The following is a 22,264-nucleotide window of genomic DNA, read 5'->3' on the forward strand; positions in this document are numbered from 1 at the left end:
ATTGTCCCCTTCGATTCAGAGAAACAAATATTTGTTCAGTTTAGGATGGCCGAAGACACTACACTACCCAGAATCCTCAGCTATTGTTCCGCGTTGCCTCAAGCTCTGTGATTGGTTGACCTCCAACTGCATTCCATATGAAAAAAACGTTTCATAAATCATACTTTATTCAGCAGTGCTTGCTTTACTCTTTGAAAGTCATCACATGAATGCATTGTAATAAATGGTTTGGCTGCATTAAATATTACACATCTGTCGTAGTTCTTTATTTTTATTTATCTACAGAGATCGGGCTCAGAATAGACCGGAAACTATTATTTTACCGTTCAATTTGAATTTCACAATAAAGTTAGTAGTAATATTTTGTTTTGTTATTATTGTTTTTTATTAACTACTAGACCGCTGGGTCATGTTAAAACCATATTTTCTGTGTTGCTGTGGGTTTTTTCCATCGCTTTTGTGTTACAAATATCAAAACAATAACTAAATATATCCGTCGTAAATTTACGGAAGAGGATTAGGGCCACATAAAAAAAAATGTTGTGAGGATTTGAAAAAAAATATTATTTTTTTTGTTCTGAGAAAAAAGTCAGAATTCTGACTTTAATCTCAGAATTCTGATTTTAATCTCAGAATTCTGACTTTAATCTCAGAATTCTGATTTTAATCTCAGAATTCTGACTTTAATCTCAGAATTCTGACTTTTTTCTCAGAACAAAAAAACTTTTTTTTTTGGGAGAAAAAAAATCAGAATTCTGACTTTAATCTCAGAATTCTGACTTTTTTCTCAGAACAAAAAAAAAACATTTTATTTGGGAGAAAAAAGTCAGAAATACCGGTAACTGTAGAACCAGCTTCACTGCGATTTACACATTGCAGATGGTTGTAAAATGACTTATTATGGTTTCCTCTTGGACCCCTCTGGCGCGCAGAAATTCACTCACGTCCTCCATTGTTGCCTACTGCAATGTGTAAATCGCAGTGAAGCTGGTTACCGGTATTTCTGAGAAAAAAGTCAGAATTCTGACTTTTTTCTCCCAAAAAAAAAAATGTTTTCTTGTTCTGAGAAAAAAGTCAGAATTCTGAGATTAAAGTCAGAATTCTGAGATTAAAGTCAGAATTCTGAGATTAAAGTCAGAATTCTGACTTTTTTCTCAGAACAAAAAATAATAATATTTTTTTCAAATCCTCACAAAAAAATGTTTTATGTGGCCCTAATCCTCTTCCGTATAAACTAAACCAGAAACAGCAGTATATTTTATTTTGTTAACACTGTAAACTTGACAGCTTTTTAACCCAAACCACCTACTGGTTAAAGCACGTTATTACACGTTTAGAGTAATGCAATGCAGGTAGATTGTGTTGCTTTTTAATGACTGTTTAAAATGCCTTTTTCTTAATGTCTTTTATTATTATTAACTACTTGTTACTTGTTGCTAGGGACGCTGCTATCGATATTATTTCTGTTATGTTGTGTAACTGTTTAATGGTGTTATCTTTATTGCTACCCCCTTCCCCGTCAATGTATAGTGTTGGTCCACAGTGCAAACGTATTAGGCTTGTTTGAGACGCGTTGCGGCTCGCCTCGAAAATAGACGAGAATAGCCGATCGCAGCCGGGGGAGGTCTCAAAAAGCTCACCTGAAGTCGGACAGCTCGGAGTCGGCTTCGTCTTCTTCTTCTTCTTCTCTCGGTTTTTTGGCGGATTGCAAACAACTTCAAGGTGCATACCGCCACCTCCGGAGTCGGCTTGACTCGGTTTGCATTTATAAAGAATGCACATGTGTTTAATCGTTAATGTCAGATATGTACTAAGTAAATACATTTGTTCCTGCTCAAGATTAGATTAAACTTTATTGTTATTGCACATATTACAGGTACTGAGACAACGAAATGCAGTTTAGCTTCTAACCAGGTGCAACAAGCAGTGAAGTGAAAAGTAATGTACACAATCTACAGAATAAAATATAGAATGAATTGAATGATGAATAAACAGTGAGGGGTATGAATACACTAGATATCAGCCTGTGAGCAGTATGAACAGTGTGTATGAATATACTAAGATATATAAAGTATGAAAACGGTAAGCAGTGCAAGTATAGTATAAAATATATAGATATTAATGTCATGATGATAAACATTGTGGAACAATGATGAAAAATGGGAATGGATGTGGCGACGTAAAACTGACACAAAACAACAACAAACTTTTGCTGAGCCAATTGGAGAGTTTCATCAGCAGCACGGGGTAAAAACCACCAATGAGCGCTCAGCTCGAGATACCAGCGAGTCGTTTCCCATCAAGCATTTCGCTTCCGCAGCCCATGGAGAGGAACTGCGCCGCCTCGCCACGCCTCGCTCTCAAGGCTGCGGGCGTCTTTGTCCCGCGAGATTTCAACGTCTCATGTAGGCGAGCCTCCAGAGCAAGTCGGACAAAATGACTAACCATCATGCAACGCACGAGCAAGACGTTGATCGCAACTGCGCAGGTCTCGCTTGTCTCAAACAAGCCTATTCTTTCACACGCACATACAGGTTTTGGGCCGAGGGCGACACCGTACTTCCGGTATCAACCATTTCATGCGAGGTGCATACAGAATATCATAGTCTATTGCCTTAATCAATATAGTCAACTCTAAAATACCACATATATGCATTGGCATGATAATATTATTGTGACAAGTGGGGTATTCACCTGGTGTTTCCAGAAGATAGACATAGATGCCAAAATCGACCGAAGGCCACTTTTGAGGGTCGTAATTCCATACATTGTACATCCAACAACCCACACAGCTCTAGTTTACGCTGGTAACGACCTAGAGCACACCCCTCAAGTCCAGAGATGTAATCCGAAGACATGCAGCGATTTCTTCGGTCGTTAATTCAGAAAAAAAAACTAGTGCGCTCTGCCTGGCTACATTAGCTAGCTGTTTATATTAGCATCGCCAGGATTTTTGCACCTCCAGAAAAATGGCGTCTTTATAAAAAAATATATGGCGCGCGTTGCATTGTGGGTAGCTGTGACGTCACTGTGTGTGAAATAATTAGTTTAACAACATCCGCATCTAAAATTGTGGCATAGATCTACGTTATTTTCCCCTGTGCAATTCTCCATTTACTCAACAATAACACATAATTATCCTTGTGTTTATTTATTTGTTTGATTAATAAACACAAGTTGGAGTCCGTCAGGACCGAGGGTCGGAGCAGCTCATTTGCTTTAGAAAATATTACACCGGGAAGTAAGTATTCTCTTCACTTCGCTTGACAAACCCCGTGATAGTCCTCAAGCTCTGTGATTGGAGAGTGTGCTCCGAGGGCTACGCCGAGCGTCGAACACCACTTGAAATGGGATGGAACCACGGCAGACTGTCCAAAACTGGATTTGAACGGGTCCACCGGAATCGGAGCACAAAAAGTTAGATGCTAATGGTAGCCGCCAGAGTGTATGCAGCTTCCGGTTTTGGCTACGCGTCACTCTCACTCCTTATTTGGTAATGTGTGTGTGTTAGACTGCGCTGGACTGCTGCATAGCCAAGACCGGAAGCAGCAGCCACTCTGGTGGCTACCATTAGCAGCTAACTTTTGCTCTGCGATTTTTACATAACAATGGAATTATGGATTATAAATTAAATAATTTTTTCATACAGAGACGTTAAAAACCTATGGATTAACCGATTCAGCCGCGTTTTTTTAAATGCCATTGAACACGTCTTTTGATCAGATTGACAGCTACGGTGAGACATCTCCCCTAGAAGCTACGTAAAGGTACGTGTTGTGATGTCTGTGTTTGCTTCCCCTGTCCGAGTTCAGATCACTCAGTGATGATACTATATAACTAAATAATCTGTGGAACCTCAGCTTTAATTGGATATCTTGTATGTGCAGCTAGGATAACTAGTAATAAGCGTACTTTTATCTTGAGTTCTGTGCCAAAGTGCGTTAGCATTTTTCGCTCAGGGGTCATTTAGATGCTTCTTATGAGACTTGTGTTTTGTTTTGGTAAAAATGGTTTGTATCGTCAGTTAGCTGACATTATTTCCGTTAATCTGGTATAACACATTAATAGGTTCTTAAATATTAAGATCCCCTGAGACACAGTGTCGTGAAAAAAAAAAGTAAAGGACCCGCCGGGACTTTGGGACTTAACAGGTTAAAAAAAACGCAATATATACCGCAGGGGGGGGGGGGGGGGGGGATTTTGTGCAGCCCTACTAGCTGTGCAATAGGCATGTATCTGTTTAGTATGGGCAACGGCACCATGTAAGCTAAGTCTAGCGTGATTGCTACTGCATTTCCTCATTGAGTTTAAATGTGTCAAAGTCATCACATAAACATCTTACTAATCTTTACAATCTTTATATGTCACAAATACAACTCAATATCTGTCAGAAACCAAAGTCAAGCCAATGTACTTCAGTACTCATGAAGCAGTTCAATGTTTCATACCCAAGCAGTCCTAACCTTCAACAGTTCCATTTCTGTAACTGACAAAGAACACTCACAGTAATGTCTTGGTATTGATGTGATTTGGTTGTGTGTGTACACAACGGAAGCAGGGACAGGCATACAAAGTGCCTTAATCCCTGCCGAGTCCCACATAACTGTTGTCAGTACCAGAGCGACTTGTTAGGAGTAATGTGTGACTATATATATGTTATGTCTTTATGTATGCGTACACAAGGAGAGGCACACCATCGCTTTCAACACTGTCAACTCCATCCACAACAAACACTAACCAACTCTGTGACATCTTGCACCTAACCCTACTGTCCATTACTTTACAGTCATTTCCACAGGTTGTTCCACAGTCAGCAAAAAGGTCTGACGTTATCAGCACCAATCCACATTCCCACATATTCTATACCTAATCTGCAAACACATCTGACTTCCCAGACAGAAACAATCATTCCGTTTCATTGCATACACTATTTCAAGCACAAATACATTATTTTTTTCATTTCACATACAAACTGTCTTCATTTCTCTTCTCACCCACACCTTACCTAATCACCTACATGTCTTACTAGAAATGGAATGGAGACCTCTTTCATGCCGAGAACAAACACCACTGCCCTGCTAACAGGATCTTTTAAATTACATAGCATGCTATTTACAATTATATCTGATGACTTTCATCCTGTAATACAGTACAATACATATGTTGAGACTACATTTTAAGTCATACGCTAATATTAACCAATACACAGCTTCAATCATTACTTTACTTACCTTGACCACATAACAGCTGTATTGAAGGTTTGCTTTTTGATCAATAAACACAACAACAAAAAGTGGTATGGAACATACATGTCCTAATATCCAGAGGAGATGCGTTTATTGAGTAAACAAACGGTCAAGGGCAGAACGTCTGCACGACCCACTGCACCGCACGCCACGGTTAAGGCTCCTCCAGACAGCCTCCGCGATAATCTTTACAGAAATGTGTTTTCCTTCCAGGCGGCGAGCCCACATACGTTTCCCGGTCGCTGCCGGAAGACCTGGGAGTCCGGTACGCGAACGTTTGAGAAATGACGAACGGCTCATTTCGGAGGACACGCGCGCGTCTGCTTGACGCCGGGACGACCGGCGACCCTCCCCTACAGGCGCTCGGACGCGAAGGCCCGCCCACAACTGCGTGCACGTCTGTGACCACAGTTTTAATATAAATTGTGTTGTTTTGTGTGGTAGAGGGTTGCTGTCATTGATGCGTTTTGCATCCCGGGCCGCTGTTTTGATATTACGCTCAAGTATATGCTGAGACGTACTAACTCTTCTTTTTTTTCGAGGGGGGGGGGGGGGTCAGAGGGCCTAGGTATAAAAGTTACGGCTCGCCACTGCGTTGCAGTAAATTAAAGGGTGTTTCATGTTGTCATTGCTGTGGACCTTCTTAATCTCCCTTCTTTGGGGGCCCCCTTCTGGTCTGGGGCCCCAAGCAGTTGCCTGCCTTGCCTGTTCGCAAGCAGTGCCCTGGGTGAAACTGGAATATATTAGTTAATAGTTAAACATGTGTATACACGTCAGGCCTAAACATTTAAGCTACACAACCATCGTAACTTTAGGCAGGAGTTGTTCAATAATAGACATTAGGTTACACTGCTGCTAACGTTTACCGATGCCTAACTTCATACCTTCTTCACATGACTTTCTGTCTGAGAACAAAAATACAAACGAAGCAAGTCATTTGAAAACACTTACCTGTGTTTTTAACATACTTTTAGCATACAAACTGAAAGAAGACATATTATGTGGGCTGAACAATCTTCTCTTTATTAGTCCAATGTTCACGCATCACAAGTTCCTATTTTTAATTCAAAACAAAGATGGCGGCCGGAAGTGACTTAGGTCTATATCATCTTTTATTTTTCTTCTCCTTTAGTCAAGAATATATATATATATTAGGGCTGTCAGTCGATTAAAATATTTAATCGCGATTAATCGCATGATTGTCCATAGTTAATCGCGATTAATCGCAAATTAATCGCACATTTTTTATCTGTTCTAAATGTACCTTAGAGGAATATTTTTCAAGTTTTTAATACTCTTATCAACATATGAGTGGACAAATATCCTTTATGCTAATGTTTATTATCATTTAAACACAACAACCTCTGAACATTACAAATATTCACCTCAATTCAACCTGGAACCTCTCTCATACAATAATACAATACAAATGGTGTGTGTGTGTGTGTGTGTGTGTGTGTGTGTGTGTGTGTGTGTGTGTGTGTGTGTGTGTGTGTGTGTGTGTGTGTGTGTGTGTGTGTGTGTGTGTGTGTGTGTGTGCGTGTGTGCGGAGGCTCCGTTAGAAATTGCCGGGATTTGCGTTTTTACCCCCTTAATGTCTGACCAATGGTTGAACAGCATTTCCGTGCACATGACTTGTGTTTAAAGTTTATAGTCCGTTTGAGATTTGCCCGTGTGAACGCAAACCATAGACTGTATATATAAATGGACGTAGGGTCCGTGACGTCACCCATAGGATTCTGCAGAGTTGCCGTGAAGCCCTTAGTAGGCGGAGTCGGCCACTAACGGCTCGACGGTGTCGTCAGAGTATAACTCCCGCCTTCTCCCGCCTTCTCCAAATAAGGGCAAAGAGGCGGAGCTGAGACGGAGCCGAGGCGGGACAGGGCGGGACCTGCTGCCAACGAGCGTGACGTTCGAGTCCTAGCTCAGGCTAAGAAGCTAAGCTAACATGCTCTCAGTATCAATCGAATGTAAAACATGATTGATGAAAGTAGTAAATCGGTCAGATTTGACCCGAAGACAACAGGAGGGTTAATGCCATATTCACTTAGTAACGCATGAACAACTTTTACAAATATTTCTATATAGTCTGTGTTGGTAAATGTCATCTAGGTTGCACATTTCCTGCTGAAATACATGCATACCAAGTCACTGTGTGGCACTTTGGTTTTGATAAAACAGGGTAGTTCCACTATATAAACGTTACATTCATAATCAAACGAGACAATCTGCAAGATAATTAGCTATTTGGTATTATTCTTAATGCTTGTCATTCACACGTTAATAAAATAAAATAAGTACCGATACATAGCAGAATAATTGTGGCGGTGTTCAGCTTAATAAGCCTTGCTCAACATCATTTATTTAGCTAATACTACAGCGGGCTGCAGGCGAACCAAGTCCGCGTTACGATGCATTCCTTGATCTCCAGTTATAACGCTGGACTCCGCCGCTGGCCGAAGCTAACGGAGCCCCAGGGTGCTAGCTACGGCCGCCGGGACGCGCTAGCGAGCTAGCACCCTGCAGCCCCGTTAGCTTCGGCGGCGTGGACTCCGGCGGCCCACCCCTTTTAACATTTGCTCCCGTTTAGCATTATGGGCGTCATAGCCATATAGTATAAAAGTCTTACCCAAGGCTGAATCATAAACTAAACTGTATATATGTATAAAGGGTTACGTCCTTAGCTGGCTAATAAGCTACATAACAGGCTAAGCTAACAAGCACACAAACACCTGCTAACGGGGTTAACATGTATAATATTATCATTTTACTCACCGAAAAAAGCTGAAAGTAGACTTCTTGGAAGATCTGTTAGTACATTCAAGCGCACAGCACGACATTTTAATTATCTGGTATTTGTAACAATATTCCCTAACAGGCACGATCACCACGAACACAGCTAAAGGATCAAGTACAGTAACTACAACTAACTAACGTTGTAGCCTCTATGGTTGTAGCCTAGCAGATTGGACAAGTTGCTGTTAGCTGACAGTGAGGCACGTATCTGTCAATCAAAGTGACCACGCCCTAATGTATGCACAAACTTTAAGACCTAATATAAATATAAAGGGTCGCGTTAGAAAACAATTCACTCACAGATCCATAATCATGAAGGTGGAATCTAACTATATCGATAATAAAATGTATGGAGCCAGGGGTAGAAACATGTTTTTTTCTGCTGTAAAATCGGGCATTTTAACATGGGGTCTATGGAAATTGCTCCTTTCTGCAGCCATCGCCTATCGGCCAATATATGAACTGCAGTGTGTGGCACTTCCGTATTGGCTTCCCGGCTCTACCCCACAGTTTGCCGCTTGACGCAAACTGAACCTTCTGAAAAATAAAACAATGTAACAAACTGTGGTCTGGTGCGCACCATAAAACGGACTATTAGGTGTGAACGCACCCTATAACGAAGTTCGGCCATGTTTTTTTTTCTGCAGGGAGAAATTTGAAGATCACGTGACATAGACGCCAGCCATTGGAATGAATAGTGAAAAAAAACGTAGGGATCCTACAATTTCAGAGGCGTTTTTTGTATAAATACTACGTCCCAAGTTGTGGACCAATGTAGTTATTACACGTTTTTTTGTGAGACTGGGTTGGCTAGGCCTTATGTAGCCTAAGAAATAATATACCAAAAAGTGTACTATGTAAAATGTGTGTAGGCTAGCAACACTTGTTTATTTGTATTGAAACAACATTTTACATACTTTTCAAAACATAAGACAACATATAATCTCATTTTAAAATGTTCCAAATTGATTTCCTTAAACGTTGGAATGGGATTAACGAAGGTAAACATTGTAGGCTGATCACTCAAGCTTGTAGACTAACTAGTTTTTAGTTCCTTAACCTAGACTCTTGTTACTAAATAAACAATTAAATTAAATAAACAACAAATGAATGCACAATTATCAACACCGGGCAAATTGTTGAGGAAACAATTACTTTCAAAATAAAAAAAAGTGAATCATTGTTGATGAAAACAAAGAGGCAGTTGTTTGCATTACGCAGATGTGCATTTGGGTGTGTTTTGCTTCATGCAAACATCACTGCAAATTTACAAGTTCTCTTTCACTAAAACAAATGATCCACCGTATGTGATTGGAAATGCTCGAAGGAAAACTACAAAGACAGTAGGTAAGTCTACACACTAGTTGGGGTATCAGCGTTAAACTATATTTGTACATTGACTCTGGGAGCCATGAATCCGAATCAGTACATCTGGATCCTCAATGGTAAGTCATAGTATCTTAAATTACACTGTTAAATATCTTTTTTGTGTATTATGGTATTTTATTTGCAGTTTTTAGAAAAATCTTTTTCAATTTAACTGTATGCGAATACGCTTTAAAGATAGTTCTCGAGATCAGATGATCTACATGTTATCAATATAACATTCAGAGAATTAATAGATCAGTAAACAACTATTCAGAATATAATAGTGGGTGCTTTTTTTACATACCCAGCCGGCACAAGTCACTATAACAATGCAGAAATTAAAGTTCTATATGTCATTACAACATTTAGAGAACACCGAGTACACGTCTAACTTTAAAGTCTCATCATTGCAGGAATTTCCCTAATGCTGATATCCGGAGCACTGGCTGGTAAACTTCTTGATAATGTGGCACTTAACAAAGAAGCTTCCCAGTCTTCAGAGGGCAGCGACTTTGATTCTGCTGGTGGGGCAGTCGATGGGAACAAAGACCTGAAACTCTGTACCCTCAGCAAAGAAGAGTCTGATCCTTGGTGGAGGGTAGACTTAGAGAAGGTGTACAAAATATCTGCTGTAACGATAACCAACCGTGATGTAAATTCAATCAGTCTGAACGGGGCTGAAATCTGGATTGGAAACTCAATGGAGACTTATGACAGCAAAAACGTCAGGTGAAACAGCTTGATACAGACCTGGTTAATACATTTGTCATTATGACCTGAAAAACGTTCTGTATTTCTCACTTTCTCTTTTCTTCTCCACGCAAAGATGTGCAGTCATTTCTCACATCCCGGGCGGACGCACATTCTACTTTTCATGCAGCGCTACAGAGGGACGCTACGTCACTGTTCTTCTCCCGGGAAGCAAGAAGGTTCTGAGTCTCTGTGAAGTTGAGGTGTTTCCTGTAAGCCATGGTAATGATATTTGAAATATAATATAAATAGTGTATTTTAAATCTCATTTTCATTTAGTTCTGGCGCAGTAACATAACTTTTCTACTTATACTGTTATGTCAACAATGCCTTGGGTTTAATTTTTGTTTCTTCTGAAAATGCCCACTCATACCTTCAATTATCACGTGATGCCTCATTGCAATGATAGTATAACAGTCCGGCGACGAAGAATGGTAAATCTAACCATCCATATATTTTTGTTTCCAGCAAATCCTGTATCCAACGTGGCACTGAAAGGAGAAGCCACACAGTCATCAACGCTCTCTTTCGCCACGGCTTCCAAAGCCATTGATGGAAGACGAAACTCATACTACACCAGTGGGTTTTGTAGCCACACTCTCGAGAACCAGGCCGACCCGTGGTGGAGGGTGGACCTGCGAAATACATTGATAATCACATCTGTCAAAGTCACAAACAGGGGAGACTGCTGTGCTGAGAGACTGGATGGAGCAGAGATCCGAATCGGGAACTCACTGGAGAACAATGGAAACAACAACCCCAGGTAGCGACAAGAACTTCAGAACATGCATTTAAATTATATTTAAAGGTATTAGAGCATTATTATTCCAGTGGTACCACACATCAACCATACCCATTTTTAACACATGTATCAGTCACTTAGGATGAAAGCTAGCCTATTTACTAGATGCTGCTAAATAATACAATACAATTGACTGAGATCTGTTTCTGAAAAACTTCTGAAACAAAAAATCCACAAGATAAATATTCCCCCTACTCCCTCCACTGTCAGGTGTGCCTCCATCTTCAACATCAGAGCGGGTAAAACCTACACTTACTACTGTGATGGCGGCAGCATGGAGGGGCGCTTTGTGAATGTTATAATCCCAGGGAATATGAAGACCCTCACCCTGTGTGAAGTGGAGGTGTATGGTGCCCCAGAAGGTACAACTGTTACTGTCTAGCTTTGATTCATTTAAACACAACAGTCCGATATTCATTAAATCTCCTTTTTTCACTTTAGTGGAACCTCTACAAGACGTGGCCCTTTGGAAACCAACACACCAATGTTGTGCTTTATTCTCTGTGTCTGCTTCTAATGCTGTCAGTAGTTGTAGAGGTGGTCCGGGATGCTGTAGCGAAGTCTTCTCTATTAATCCCTGGTGGAGAGTAGACTTGTCAGCTGAGCACAATGTTAGTGCTGTCACCATCACCAACAGTTTGTCTTCCAAGATTGAAGGGGCAGAGATCTGGATCGGTAACTCTGAGCACGAAACCCAAAACACCAGGTGAGGCGTAATATTAACAATTGCAAAATTCCGCATCCCATTTACATTTTTAGATTAAAATATGAGCTTGGTGTTTTAACAGAGGTTTGTAATTCTAGTCGTCCATTGTTTTTTCTCACACCATCAGATGTGGTGATATCTCATCGACTTCCTTATCGTACACATTCGACTGTGGCGGCATGCAAGGTCGCTACGTCATAGTGAGCATTCAAGGATTTCTTAAGACTTTGACACTGTGCGGAGTGGAGGTTTTTGCTACTCTGGCAGGTACGGTTCTTGAGCTGTAAAAATAAATACAAATATAATTAAATGCTGTCGTTTTAGTAGTTATTGTTTGCTTCTAAAGCATACTGTGACATATGGCAAGTTATCTTCGTTGCAATAGCTTTAGCTGATAACCAAATGAGAAGATTTGTATTCTTTCACTCAAAGTTTAATCAGATGATGGGTATGGATTGTTTACTCGTTGGCTTCAAGGCCAATCACTGACTCTGGCTTTTAATGTTTACTCCTTTTAAAGTTTGGAACCAAAACTCCCCCAGCAAGTTTAGATCAAGACATGCCTTTATCAAACAATAATGGTAACTCAAAACCTAACAACATTCTGTCTCTGCAGTGCCAGCAGTTGTCTCTCCTCCTCCTCCTCCTCCCACTGTGAGCCTGAGGCTGGGTGGCAGGGAGGTGACGGTGGTGGGAGAGAAGCTCTGCTGGTCCGACGCTCTGCTCTACTGCAGGCGTCACCACTGGGATCTGCTAAGCCTGCGCAGCCAGGAGGAGCAGAGCGAGGTGGGGGGGCTGCTGGGCCGCATCTCTGTCCCCCTCACCGACTACGTCTGGCTGGGGCTGCGCAGGTACTCCAAAGGTGCTCAGTGTATCATCTAAAAACAACCAATAAGGAGATAATATTGTGTCAATTATCTGGTTTGAGTTCCATTTTTTACATACTGGCCTCTATAAGAATCGCCCATTAAATATTTTATAATTCTAGTTCAAGTGTTTTAGGTCTAAGTACCTGAAATAGGTGCCCTTCCCTGATCTCAAATCTTAAGGATTTCAATTTTGCAAATGTACATACTCAAAACACACAGGTCCTGAAGTCAAATACTGTGTCTCCTTAATATTTGCTTTGCTAATATAACAAGACATGCACGGATGCTTTGCAAGCAGCTCTCACTCATGCCACACCCACTGACCAACCAAATTTAGCGTTGGAGCTGAAACTTGCAGTCAATTTATTGGTTTGACGATTGACAACAACTTAACCTGGAAATGAATTGTTTTAACAATTGCTGATCACATTTTCAAGTGTGAAGATTAACTGTGTTTCCATTTATTTTGAAGAAATGTGGGTGACTGTTGTTTGGACAAAACAAATAATACTTAGGGTCTTATTCACTTTCTTTTTGACATTTAACATTAACCAATCTTAATAATTTAAAAAGAATGTGAGCTGTAAACATAACTACTATCACAAAGATAAAACGTAAATATTTCAAAATGGAAAAATATCTCTGTTTTAGTACCGGATACCTGTAGCTGTCATGAAATTACAAATGTTGTCCTGTCAAATAAATCTACTTGGCAGATACATAATGCAAGACACTTGGTTCTGGATGTCTGGTGATTCCATGAAATTCACCAAATGGCCGCGAAACATCGCCCCTCTCCGTATCTCCAGCCCGTGCGGAGGCGTTGACGGAGGAGGGCTCCACCTGTGGGGGGACCGGCCATGTGAGGAGCCCCTCAACTTCATCTGCCAATCAGGTAGGGGAAGGGGGCCTCACATCCTGCAACATGTATTGTACCTCACATCAGAAACTTCACCTGCTCCTTCTGTCCTTCAGGTGCTGAGCTGGGAGCAAAGAGAGTGTACTTCCACAGCAGCAACACAGCCACAAGCCCTTAGTAAGGGACCAAACTATTGGAAGCTGTGTTTTGAAGTTAGAAATAGTGATTTTAAACTTTCTGCACATGTTGTAAGAATAGATTAGCTAACAGAGGTGTGGACTCAGGTCACATAACTTGTACAGACTGAATTGAGTCACGAATTTGAGGACTGAAGACTTGACAAAATTAAAAAGACTTGCAAATCGACCATTGATTTGTGATTTTACTTAAACATTCGCCTTTTGACTTGACAACACCCGATAATTCCCTCCCAAAAATGTAAGGATGTCATTAAAAACGTGTCCCACTAGTAATTCATCTGAATCCAGCAATGTTTATTTCATCCCTTGCAAATTAACACTCAATTCATATGATCCACTTTTAAAACAATCAGACATCATCCAATCACGTAGCAAGAGAAAACCGTGAAGAACTTGCAATTACTTTACTCAGCTGGACAAATATTCTATCAAAGCTTTTGTTTGTGTTAAAAAACGATACTGTAGTCAGCAAAAAACTAATTGCACAATGAAATTGACAGAGTTCATTATGTGTTTAGGATCGAAACTTTGGACAATCTTGACTTGTGACTTGGTCCCACCTCTAGTCTCAACCACCTGGATGCATTCTTTCAATGCTCTTCATCATTGTTCTGTATTCTCATTAAACTAGTTATTGCATTTATGCTGTCTTGTCTGGTCTCAATTCAACAATTGTGCATGTATTGATTTAAAGTAGCATGTGAACAACCAATGTCAGATTAATAATTGATACACACCTCAACATATAAATATAAGAACTTGCATTCTTAAAGAATATATCCCTAAATATATTTTACGTATGAAATGTTTTGTCCTCAGTAACACGCAGAAGTTACTTGACTGAATATTTAATAATGATATCGCTTCAGCTGGTCTTACATTGTGGGAAAGACCTTGTTCACCACATCAAAAGTAGTTACATTTGCATTAAAACCACAGAAAATGGGAAACTTCGGCATATATGTTCTCTAATTGTCTGATTTACCTTGATGTAGAAAAAAAGAGGAAGGGTAAAGGTCCTTTTTAATAGTAGAATTTTGACTATGGACTCAAAATAAATCTACCTGTTAAGGTTATAGAACCCAGTTTTCCGTGTATGGTTTAATCCTCCCATTTAAACCTGTGATTAACCTACAATGCATTCTAAAAGGCGTAATTAAGCAGACTAAGCAATACAATTTTGGTCGGGAAACACTCTTATAAGTCATATATTATTGTTATTATTATTATTATAATGCGCCGCTTTCCCCCTTCTTCTCCAGTAAGACTCAGATGAGGGTGTTGCACTTTTCTTTGTACAGGTGATGTTTTGGTGTTGTTGTTTTTTTGTTTTGTTTCTTTCCGTTGACATGTCAAGTGGGAACTAAGTATTTTTTGTAGTAAGTTGTTGTGTTTCTCTTATTTTCCTACGATACTGTTATGATTGGCTGTGAATGAGAAACTATGAAGGACAGACCATCTATTTCTATTTATTTTATTTTTTTAGAAAGGGTCAGATAATATAAGATCATTTTCTTCTCCCTGCTCCTTTTCGGTCAATGGTGTGTTTACAGACACATGTTCTGTAACCAATTGTTATACATTAAGTAAGAACGGAACAAATCAAAATGAAATGAAATATATGCCTCGCATTAGGTGTGGCAGACTCCTGTGAGTTTGAAGGAGTTTTAATGATGAGTGTATTCATCAGTATTAAGGAGTGTGATGTATAAACAGGAGATGGACACACCCAGAGGGAATCTAGTTATTCTTGTCCATCTTGCCAGGTCCGTACAGGACGTAATGAGTCATTACTTCTTCCCAGCAGTGAAACCAAAACAAAAGATTAAAAGATAATTATTCAGTAGGGCAGAGTTGTTATTGATAAAACAATAAGGACAAAAGAGGATGGGCCTTTTGAGGAAAAGCACAGGTGAAACTCATTTAATTAACACGGTTTACATTTAGCTCTGATGTCAGGTTCCTGGAATCTAGTATTGTTAGTGTTATTATAACACCTGTGTTTTTCCTACTATGACAAGTCAAACTATCCGCAGTGAGAAAAACCTACTGTGCATCCTCTGTCTGCAGCAAACTCCTTTCTTTCTCTGTTTCATTACTGCATGTTCACACAATAAACACAGGGAGGCGCTGTTGAGCTGTTGTAGAAGATACTCCATCCCTTTACTCATTACAGCAATTAAACCATAGAGGGTTACATTTAGCAATGGTACCAGTATGTCACGATTATGGGGCGAAAAGCAATAAAACCCATAATAAAAAGTGAGGTATGGCCACTCAAGCCTTGATTGTGACTTCATGTGATAATATTAGGGCTGTCAGTCGATTAAAATAGTTAATCGCGATTAATCGCAAATTAATCGTACATTTTTTATCTGTTCTAAATGTACCTTAGAGGAATATTTTTCAAGTTTTTAATACTCTTATCAACATATGAGTGGACAAATATGCGTTATGCTAATGTTTATTATCATTTGAACAATGACAAATATCCTCATGAATATTAAACACAACAACCTCTGAACATTACAAATATTCGCCTCAATTCAACCTGGAACCTCTCATACAATAATACAATACAAATGGTGTGTGTGTGTGTGTGTGTGTGTGTGTGTGTGTGTGTGTGTGTGTGTGTGTGTGTGTGTGTGTGTGTGTGTGTGTGTGTGTGTGTGTGTGTGTGTGTGTGTGTGTGTTGTGTGTGTGTGTGTGTGTGTGTGTGTGTGTGTGTGTGTGTGTGTGTGTGTGTGTGTGTGTGTGTGTGTGTGTGTGTGTGATGGATCGTTGGAGCAATGTGCAACTCAAGGCATATGCTCGAACGGGAGCTGCCTGGACGCTGCAATCATGTTGTGCGCACTATCTGTGCTGAGTGTACTGACTTTTCGTACAATGTCTGAGTGTACTGACTTTTCGTACAACTGTCTGGCTGCCTGCATAAAGTCAAGTGCTCGGCGCAGTTGTGGCGAAATGTCGCTCCTCTGTTTTCATTTCAACAGCTCCTTATATCCGTTAGCGCAGCTAGCTATCACCAGATGCTAACAACAACAATGCACGTAAGGTCTCTCTCTCGCTCGCTCGGGCCACACATACACACACCCTCCTGGTCCTCCCAATAGCCAGTCGGTGCCTGCCGGTGAGCGTGGAAGTGTGGTCTGCCAAAAGTGGGCGGCAGGAGCGGGGCTGTCAGCATCAGCTTGTAGATGGTATTTTAAACTCGATGCGTTCTGAAACTACGGGGCGGCCATGGAAAATCAGAAATCACAGAATGAATGTTCTCTATTTTTGTCTTAAATTAGACTATTGGGGATTAACCTGAGAATACATTTTAATGTATGAACCCATCAAGCTAGCCTAAAGCTGAATTAATTTGCTCTCTGTTCATGGGTTCAGTTGTGCGGTGAAAACAACAAGTAATGTTTCAATTCTATGGTTACCTCGTCTGCTAGCTTGCGCCGCTAATACAGCTGTTATCTGATTGGTTGTGTGTCAAAGGTTCAGCGATGACTGGGTCAAAGTTGACATAATTTCAACTTTAAACGCAATGATCGGCGACAATTTCGACCGATAGCGCTTCGGCCTAGTTGGACGACACGGGTCCCTCCATAGGAACACAATGGCAACGTCAATGTAGAGCCGTTTTACCACATATCATGTGAATGCATCTTAACCCTCCTATTGTCTTCGTTTCCCCCCCTTACTTTGGTGTTCGCGGTCAAATTTGACCGGTCCTGTTTTAACTGCTATTACATTAGCACATAAAACATTAATCATCAACACATTTTATTTAACACCCTTTCAAACTGTACATATTGTATCAGACTACTGGTATACATGAAGAACTGCAGTAAAGAGCAGACACTGAACATGTATTGAGTGTGCCAGGTTTGATCCATGTGGGGGGGTGGGCACATAAGAGCGGGAAATGTATCAAATTGTTCTGTGTGTGTGTGTGTGTCAGGTGTGATTCACATGGGGCATAATGGTGGGCACATAAGGGGGGGAACACATCTAGACTAGAGTATGTGTGTGTGTGTGTGTGTGTGTGTGTGTGTGTGTGTGTGTGTGTGTGTGTGTGTGTGTGTGTGTGTTTTATCTGATCCGGGAACACCATGGGTGTTACAAAGTTGACTCAATCATCCAAGGTTCAATGAAAGTGGTGATCAGCAACTGTATATGTTCAAATGTCTACTGTGAAGGATATCATAAAGCCTTAATGCAGTAGTAAATCGGTCAGATTTGACCCGAAGACAACAGGAGGGTTAAGAATAACATATAAATTAACAATGTGTCATGACCTTCGATTCCTATTATTTTACTACATTCCTAGGAACAAATGTGTCCTTTTCAAATGTTTTAGTTTCATTTTCTTGTATTACTCTTCTCTTCTCTAAGGAAAGATGTTATTGAGCTGCATTGTGGGAAAATAGGATCTGGCGTTTTTTCTAATCTAGACCCATACTAGGGACTATTAGTCATGATATCTTGACCTCTGTCGCATCCATTTCAACCAATCTTTTAAGAATGTGTCTCCTGCGTGTTCATCAACAGTGTGTAAGTGAAATACTATATCTCTAGAGAAGCCCTTTAACCCCTGTTTAACATCAGACGGGTGGCAAAAGGGCGATTTCAGTGACCCAGCAAAAGGAATGTAGGGCCTCCTTCTTTGAGACAGTTTACAACCATCACTACTGGAGTTAAATGCATTGCGCTAAAAATAAACTATTGTTAAAAGCAATTCAACGTGTTTGTTCTGGTGTGAAATGTTAACGCTTCTCTGCTTTTACGAGACATTTTGGAGCATGCAGGTCTACATAAAGAAACAAACCTATTTTTGCAGCTGTTTGAGTCTTATCTGGGATTTTCACTGAGCCTTTTGGTCAAATTAACTGAATTACGAAAGGCTTTAATTATTATCTCCCTATAAAAATAAAGGATTCTAACAATAAAACATAAGAGGTTTATTTTAAGCAAGCATGGGTGGGGTAACAGCTTTTCATTGTCTATTCATTTAAAGTTACTCTGGGGGGATAAATGGAAAGTTTGAGTGCAGAGAGGGACTGTAGTGCTCTTGTTAGGTGAAAGCAAGGAGAGGGAGGGGGGAGGAAGGTGGGAGTGTGTGGGACTGCCGGGCAGACCGAGGGGAGGGGAACAAATTCAGCTTGGACATTCCCAGGCTGGGAAACATAGCGGAGAGTGAGAGGGGAAGAGAGGAGGACTGTTTTTACGCAGATCCTACAAAAAGAAGGACAAACAAGGGGCTAATGGAGGCTGTTTGAAAACAACTGGGAGGAAAAAAGAGAATGCAGCGAGGAAGCAAATGCAGGAAAGGAGCTGAGGACTATGTAGGAATTCCTGACTGAAGTCATGGTAAGTCTCCCTTTCTCAAACTGTAAGGAAAACCTTCCCTGGAAAATGTCAAAACATTTAAGGAACTCCTTAAGTAATCTATCCTCAGCTCTATTTTCACTTTTTAAGTCCTATAAAAAAAGCTGATATCATATGTGTTTTGTTTTTCATCCATGGCAACAATACTTTTTAAGTTTGGTCTACCTTAAATGTACTTAAGATATATTTTTTTTAGGATTTGCCTAATATATGTGATGCAGATTTCTCCAAGATTTCCAAAACAGGCTTGATTTTACTTTAATTAATCTCACAAAGGCATGTGTTTGATTTAGGAAGAAGCTCCAGTCAGCAGTTACAGTATAACCCCCAGTTTACAAAGTTGTCAAATCCCAACGGCAGTAAATCAAATTGACAGGATTGAAGTAGTGTGACGTTGGTGATTTCTGTGGTAGGCTTGCAGATGGAATCAAGGGCTCTCTGTTGCGACTCTTGGGATTTTGTTTACCATCCCCACCCACTCACGGTCTGATCAGTGACATACAGAGGCAAGGAGACAGGCGGAGGATTTAAGCAGACACATGCACGCATATGAGAAGATACATTGCATTAGGGGAGAAAGAGATTAACAAAGAAAGATTTGGATCATATTCCCGCTTCTGTGCATTGGGCAGGGTGGAGCAGTTTTGGCAAGAGTAAGAAAGAGAGAGCTGGAGTGGGAAAGAGAGAAATAAAGGAGGCGGGTAGGGTTACTTTTTTTTATTTTAGGAGACTTGGACGGCAGTATTGGTGGTTTCGGTGATGCCGCATTTTCCACATTGGACCAAGGAGAAAAGGGGGGAGCGAGAGAAAAGGAAAAAAAGAGAAAGGGGGAACAAGGGATGGCATGGACTTCAGGGGGAGGAAGAACATGTGCAGTACAGTTCATCTTCCTCTTTAACCGTTGGGAACGTTTAGTGTGGTAACACAGTACCAGATGTGGACACACATAGTCACAGCAAAGTAGAGTAATGGATCATTTCTATGTCACCAGGCGTCAAAAGGTGGATGTAACCTGTGTATGCACAAAACATCATGTATCCCAAAAGTAAAAACACTTAACACGTGTGCATTCATGCTCGCATAGGGACAAACACATGCAGAAAGGTGTTAAAATGCATCATGCAGGAAAGTGACACACACAGCAACCTTGTGCCAAGAATATGTGGCAGAGAGGGTATTTCCATCCCCTCTGTCTGGTGAGCTCTGATGTTGAAACTAACGGGATGGACTAGTTTTCAAGTCACGGAGCAAAAAAGTCAGATGGAAGTTTTGCCAACAGTTCAGTGTGTTTGTTTTAACCTCCTCGGAGTACCAGGCGGGTGGAGATAACAGCGGAACAATCAGGACAGGGTCAGTGATGTTGTCAATTATCAATCTTTCTTTAACTGAGCTTCCTGTGATTGTCAAGAGTCTCTGACATAAACAGTGCAAACAGAAAAGGGATGGATACGTTTCAACGCAGCGACCGCTCATTATAGATGATTCAATGGCATCTTTATTGGGCAGCCATGAATATTCTTTCTTTGTTTTCAATTAGCCTTTTATCACGATCTTACTATGCTCCAATATCCAGCTATTTCAGCTGTTACAAGCACTATGTTCACATTACCAATGGATCAGGTCACTGTATGCTAAGCAACAGCTGTTCAACTGAGACAAACTGAGCATTTTAGCGCCTTTATCTCATTGTTTTGATTGTGAGGAATACAACTTTGTGTGTTTACTTTTGGTTCACGCTAATAGCTCTCATCAACTTTGTTTTTTGCTGCAGCAGAAAGCTTTTTTTTTTTAAAGTAGAAAGCCTCCAATATCAAATGTTTAAAGGTGAAAGTGAAAAAGTAAAATGACTAGCCAAATTGTCCTTTTTTTACATGCAAAGCACGAAGTACCCAGAATGAAGTAAAAACAAACAAAGGAGTGCAAACTTCTCAATTTGACCTCCAAATGAACAGTTTTTTATCTTAACTGTTGTCTTGTTTGCCAAGCTTAGAAACGATAGTCCAAGCTACAAAAACAACAACAATTGTTCTTAAAGTTTTACTCTTCCACTAGCTATCGTGTTACATGTGTTGTTCTGTGACAGCTAAGCTAACAAGCTACTGTAACACTCTGCTTGGCCTAGCAAAGCCTAAGCTAGGTTACTTCGAGAATGCCACACACTGGGAAGACCAATAACGCCAATAAATGTGACACAATAACACGCTTGTTTGTCACAGACGATAAACTGACAATGAACGGAGGCCAAATGTGTGAAATCTGCTGTCCAACTCGCCTTCACTCAATTCAGCCACAGACTGAAGCACTTAAGTAGTCTCAAACAATGTGTAAAGAAGATGTTTGACCCACTGAAGGTCAGCTTGGATAATACAGGAAGATATAGGAAAGGAAATCTCTCTCAGGCTTCTCCTTTTTCATCCCCACTTCCCTTTGTTCCCTTTTTCTGTGTCGACATCCCTCTCAGTTTTGCTCCTAATCATGTCATCCCCTCCTAGCTCCTTTCTGCTCTAACTCTCTTCCTCTGTCCTCCTTGTAACGTTTGGGTCTACATCTGGTTTTCATCATGGTCGCTGCTCTTGTTTCCCATCGATCTCTCCCACCGGTCAGCCCTCCTCCTCTTTTCCTTTTCTCTTTTCTGTGTGATCCCTCTGTGGGTCTGTCTGGCTCTCTGTCTCTTTTCCAATCTGTTTTATGAATTCACTGACACTTCAATGAGCTGAAGTGACAAGAAGGACAGTTCAAGGACTACATGTGCACTCCAAAAGGACTCGATTCATTCCACCTTGTCTTTTCTATTTTACGATTATTTGTTCTGTCCTTGTGTCTGACATCTCTTTCTTTTTCTGGGATTTCCCTGTGTGAATCTCTACAGAAGACCACTTCTTCCTTTTTCCATTTCAGTCTGCGCACACGAGAGAAAGACAGGAAGTCTGACGCAAGTATGACATACCCTGTTTCTGTGCGTCCAAATTTGACACAAACAGGAGGATACACATTCATTCACACCCTACCAATTGTCCTCACTGACACGTGTCGTATGAACACTTACACACTTTTCCGGTAAATTGTTTCCTTTGCAATGTTGCGCTTAACTTAGAATAAGGGTTGAGATGTGTTACTTTGCATTAAGACACTTAAGATAGCAGACAATGCATGGTTCTTCAGAAAAACCAACAATTTGATTCCAAACTGTACACTTTCTCCCAGAATGACATGACATGCAAGTCTATCAACCTATTTAACACATCTGAATACATCTATTGTGGAAGCTATTCTTAGCATGCCTAAA

The 22,264-nt window shown here is 40.5% G+C and overlaps 2 protein-coding genes across 2 annotated transcripts in view; both read left to right on the forward strand.

The window, feature by feature from the left end:
- Positions 1-9,453: 9,453 nt before the first annotated feature.
- Positions 9,454-13,878, forward strand: LOC117555514. Its single transcript, XM_034230391.1, has 8 exons — positions 9,454-9,487; positions 9,893-10,139; positions 10,237-10,376; positions 10,629-10,923; positions 11,173-11,324; positions 11,554-11,668; positions 13,254-13,432; positions 13,513-13,878. Exons 1-8 carry the CDS (start codon positions 9,454-9,456, stop codon positions 13,572-13,574), a joined length of 1,224 nt encoding a protein of 407 aa, XP_034086282.1. The 3' UTR covers positions 13,575-13,878.
- Positions 13,879-18,767: 4,889 nt separating this feature from the next.
- The window catches only part of arhgef40 (Rho guanine nucleotide exchange factor (GEF) 40), a 39,171-nt gene continuing 35,674 nt past the window's right edge, over positions 18,768-22,264 (forward strand). The window contains 1 exon segment of the mRNA XM_034230392.1: positions 18,768-18,960. Coding sequence (XP_034086283.1) covers positions 18,958-18,960 — 3 coding nt within the window. The 5' untranslated portion in view covers positions 18,768-18,957.

This window comes from Gymnodraco acuticeps, unplaced genomic scaffold (assembly GCF_902827175.1).
Source record: "Gymnodraco acuticeps unplaced genomic scaffold, fGymAcu1.1, whole genome shotgun sequence".
Taxonomy (NCBI): domain Eukaryota; kingdom Metazoa; phylum Chordata; class Actinopteri; order Perciformes; family Bathydraconidae; genus Gymnodraco; species Gymnodraco acuticeps.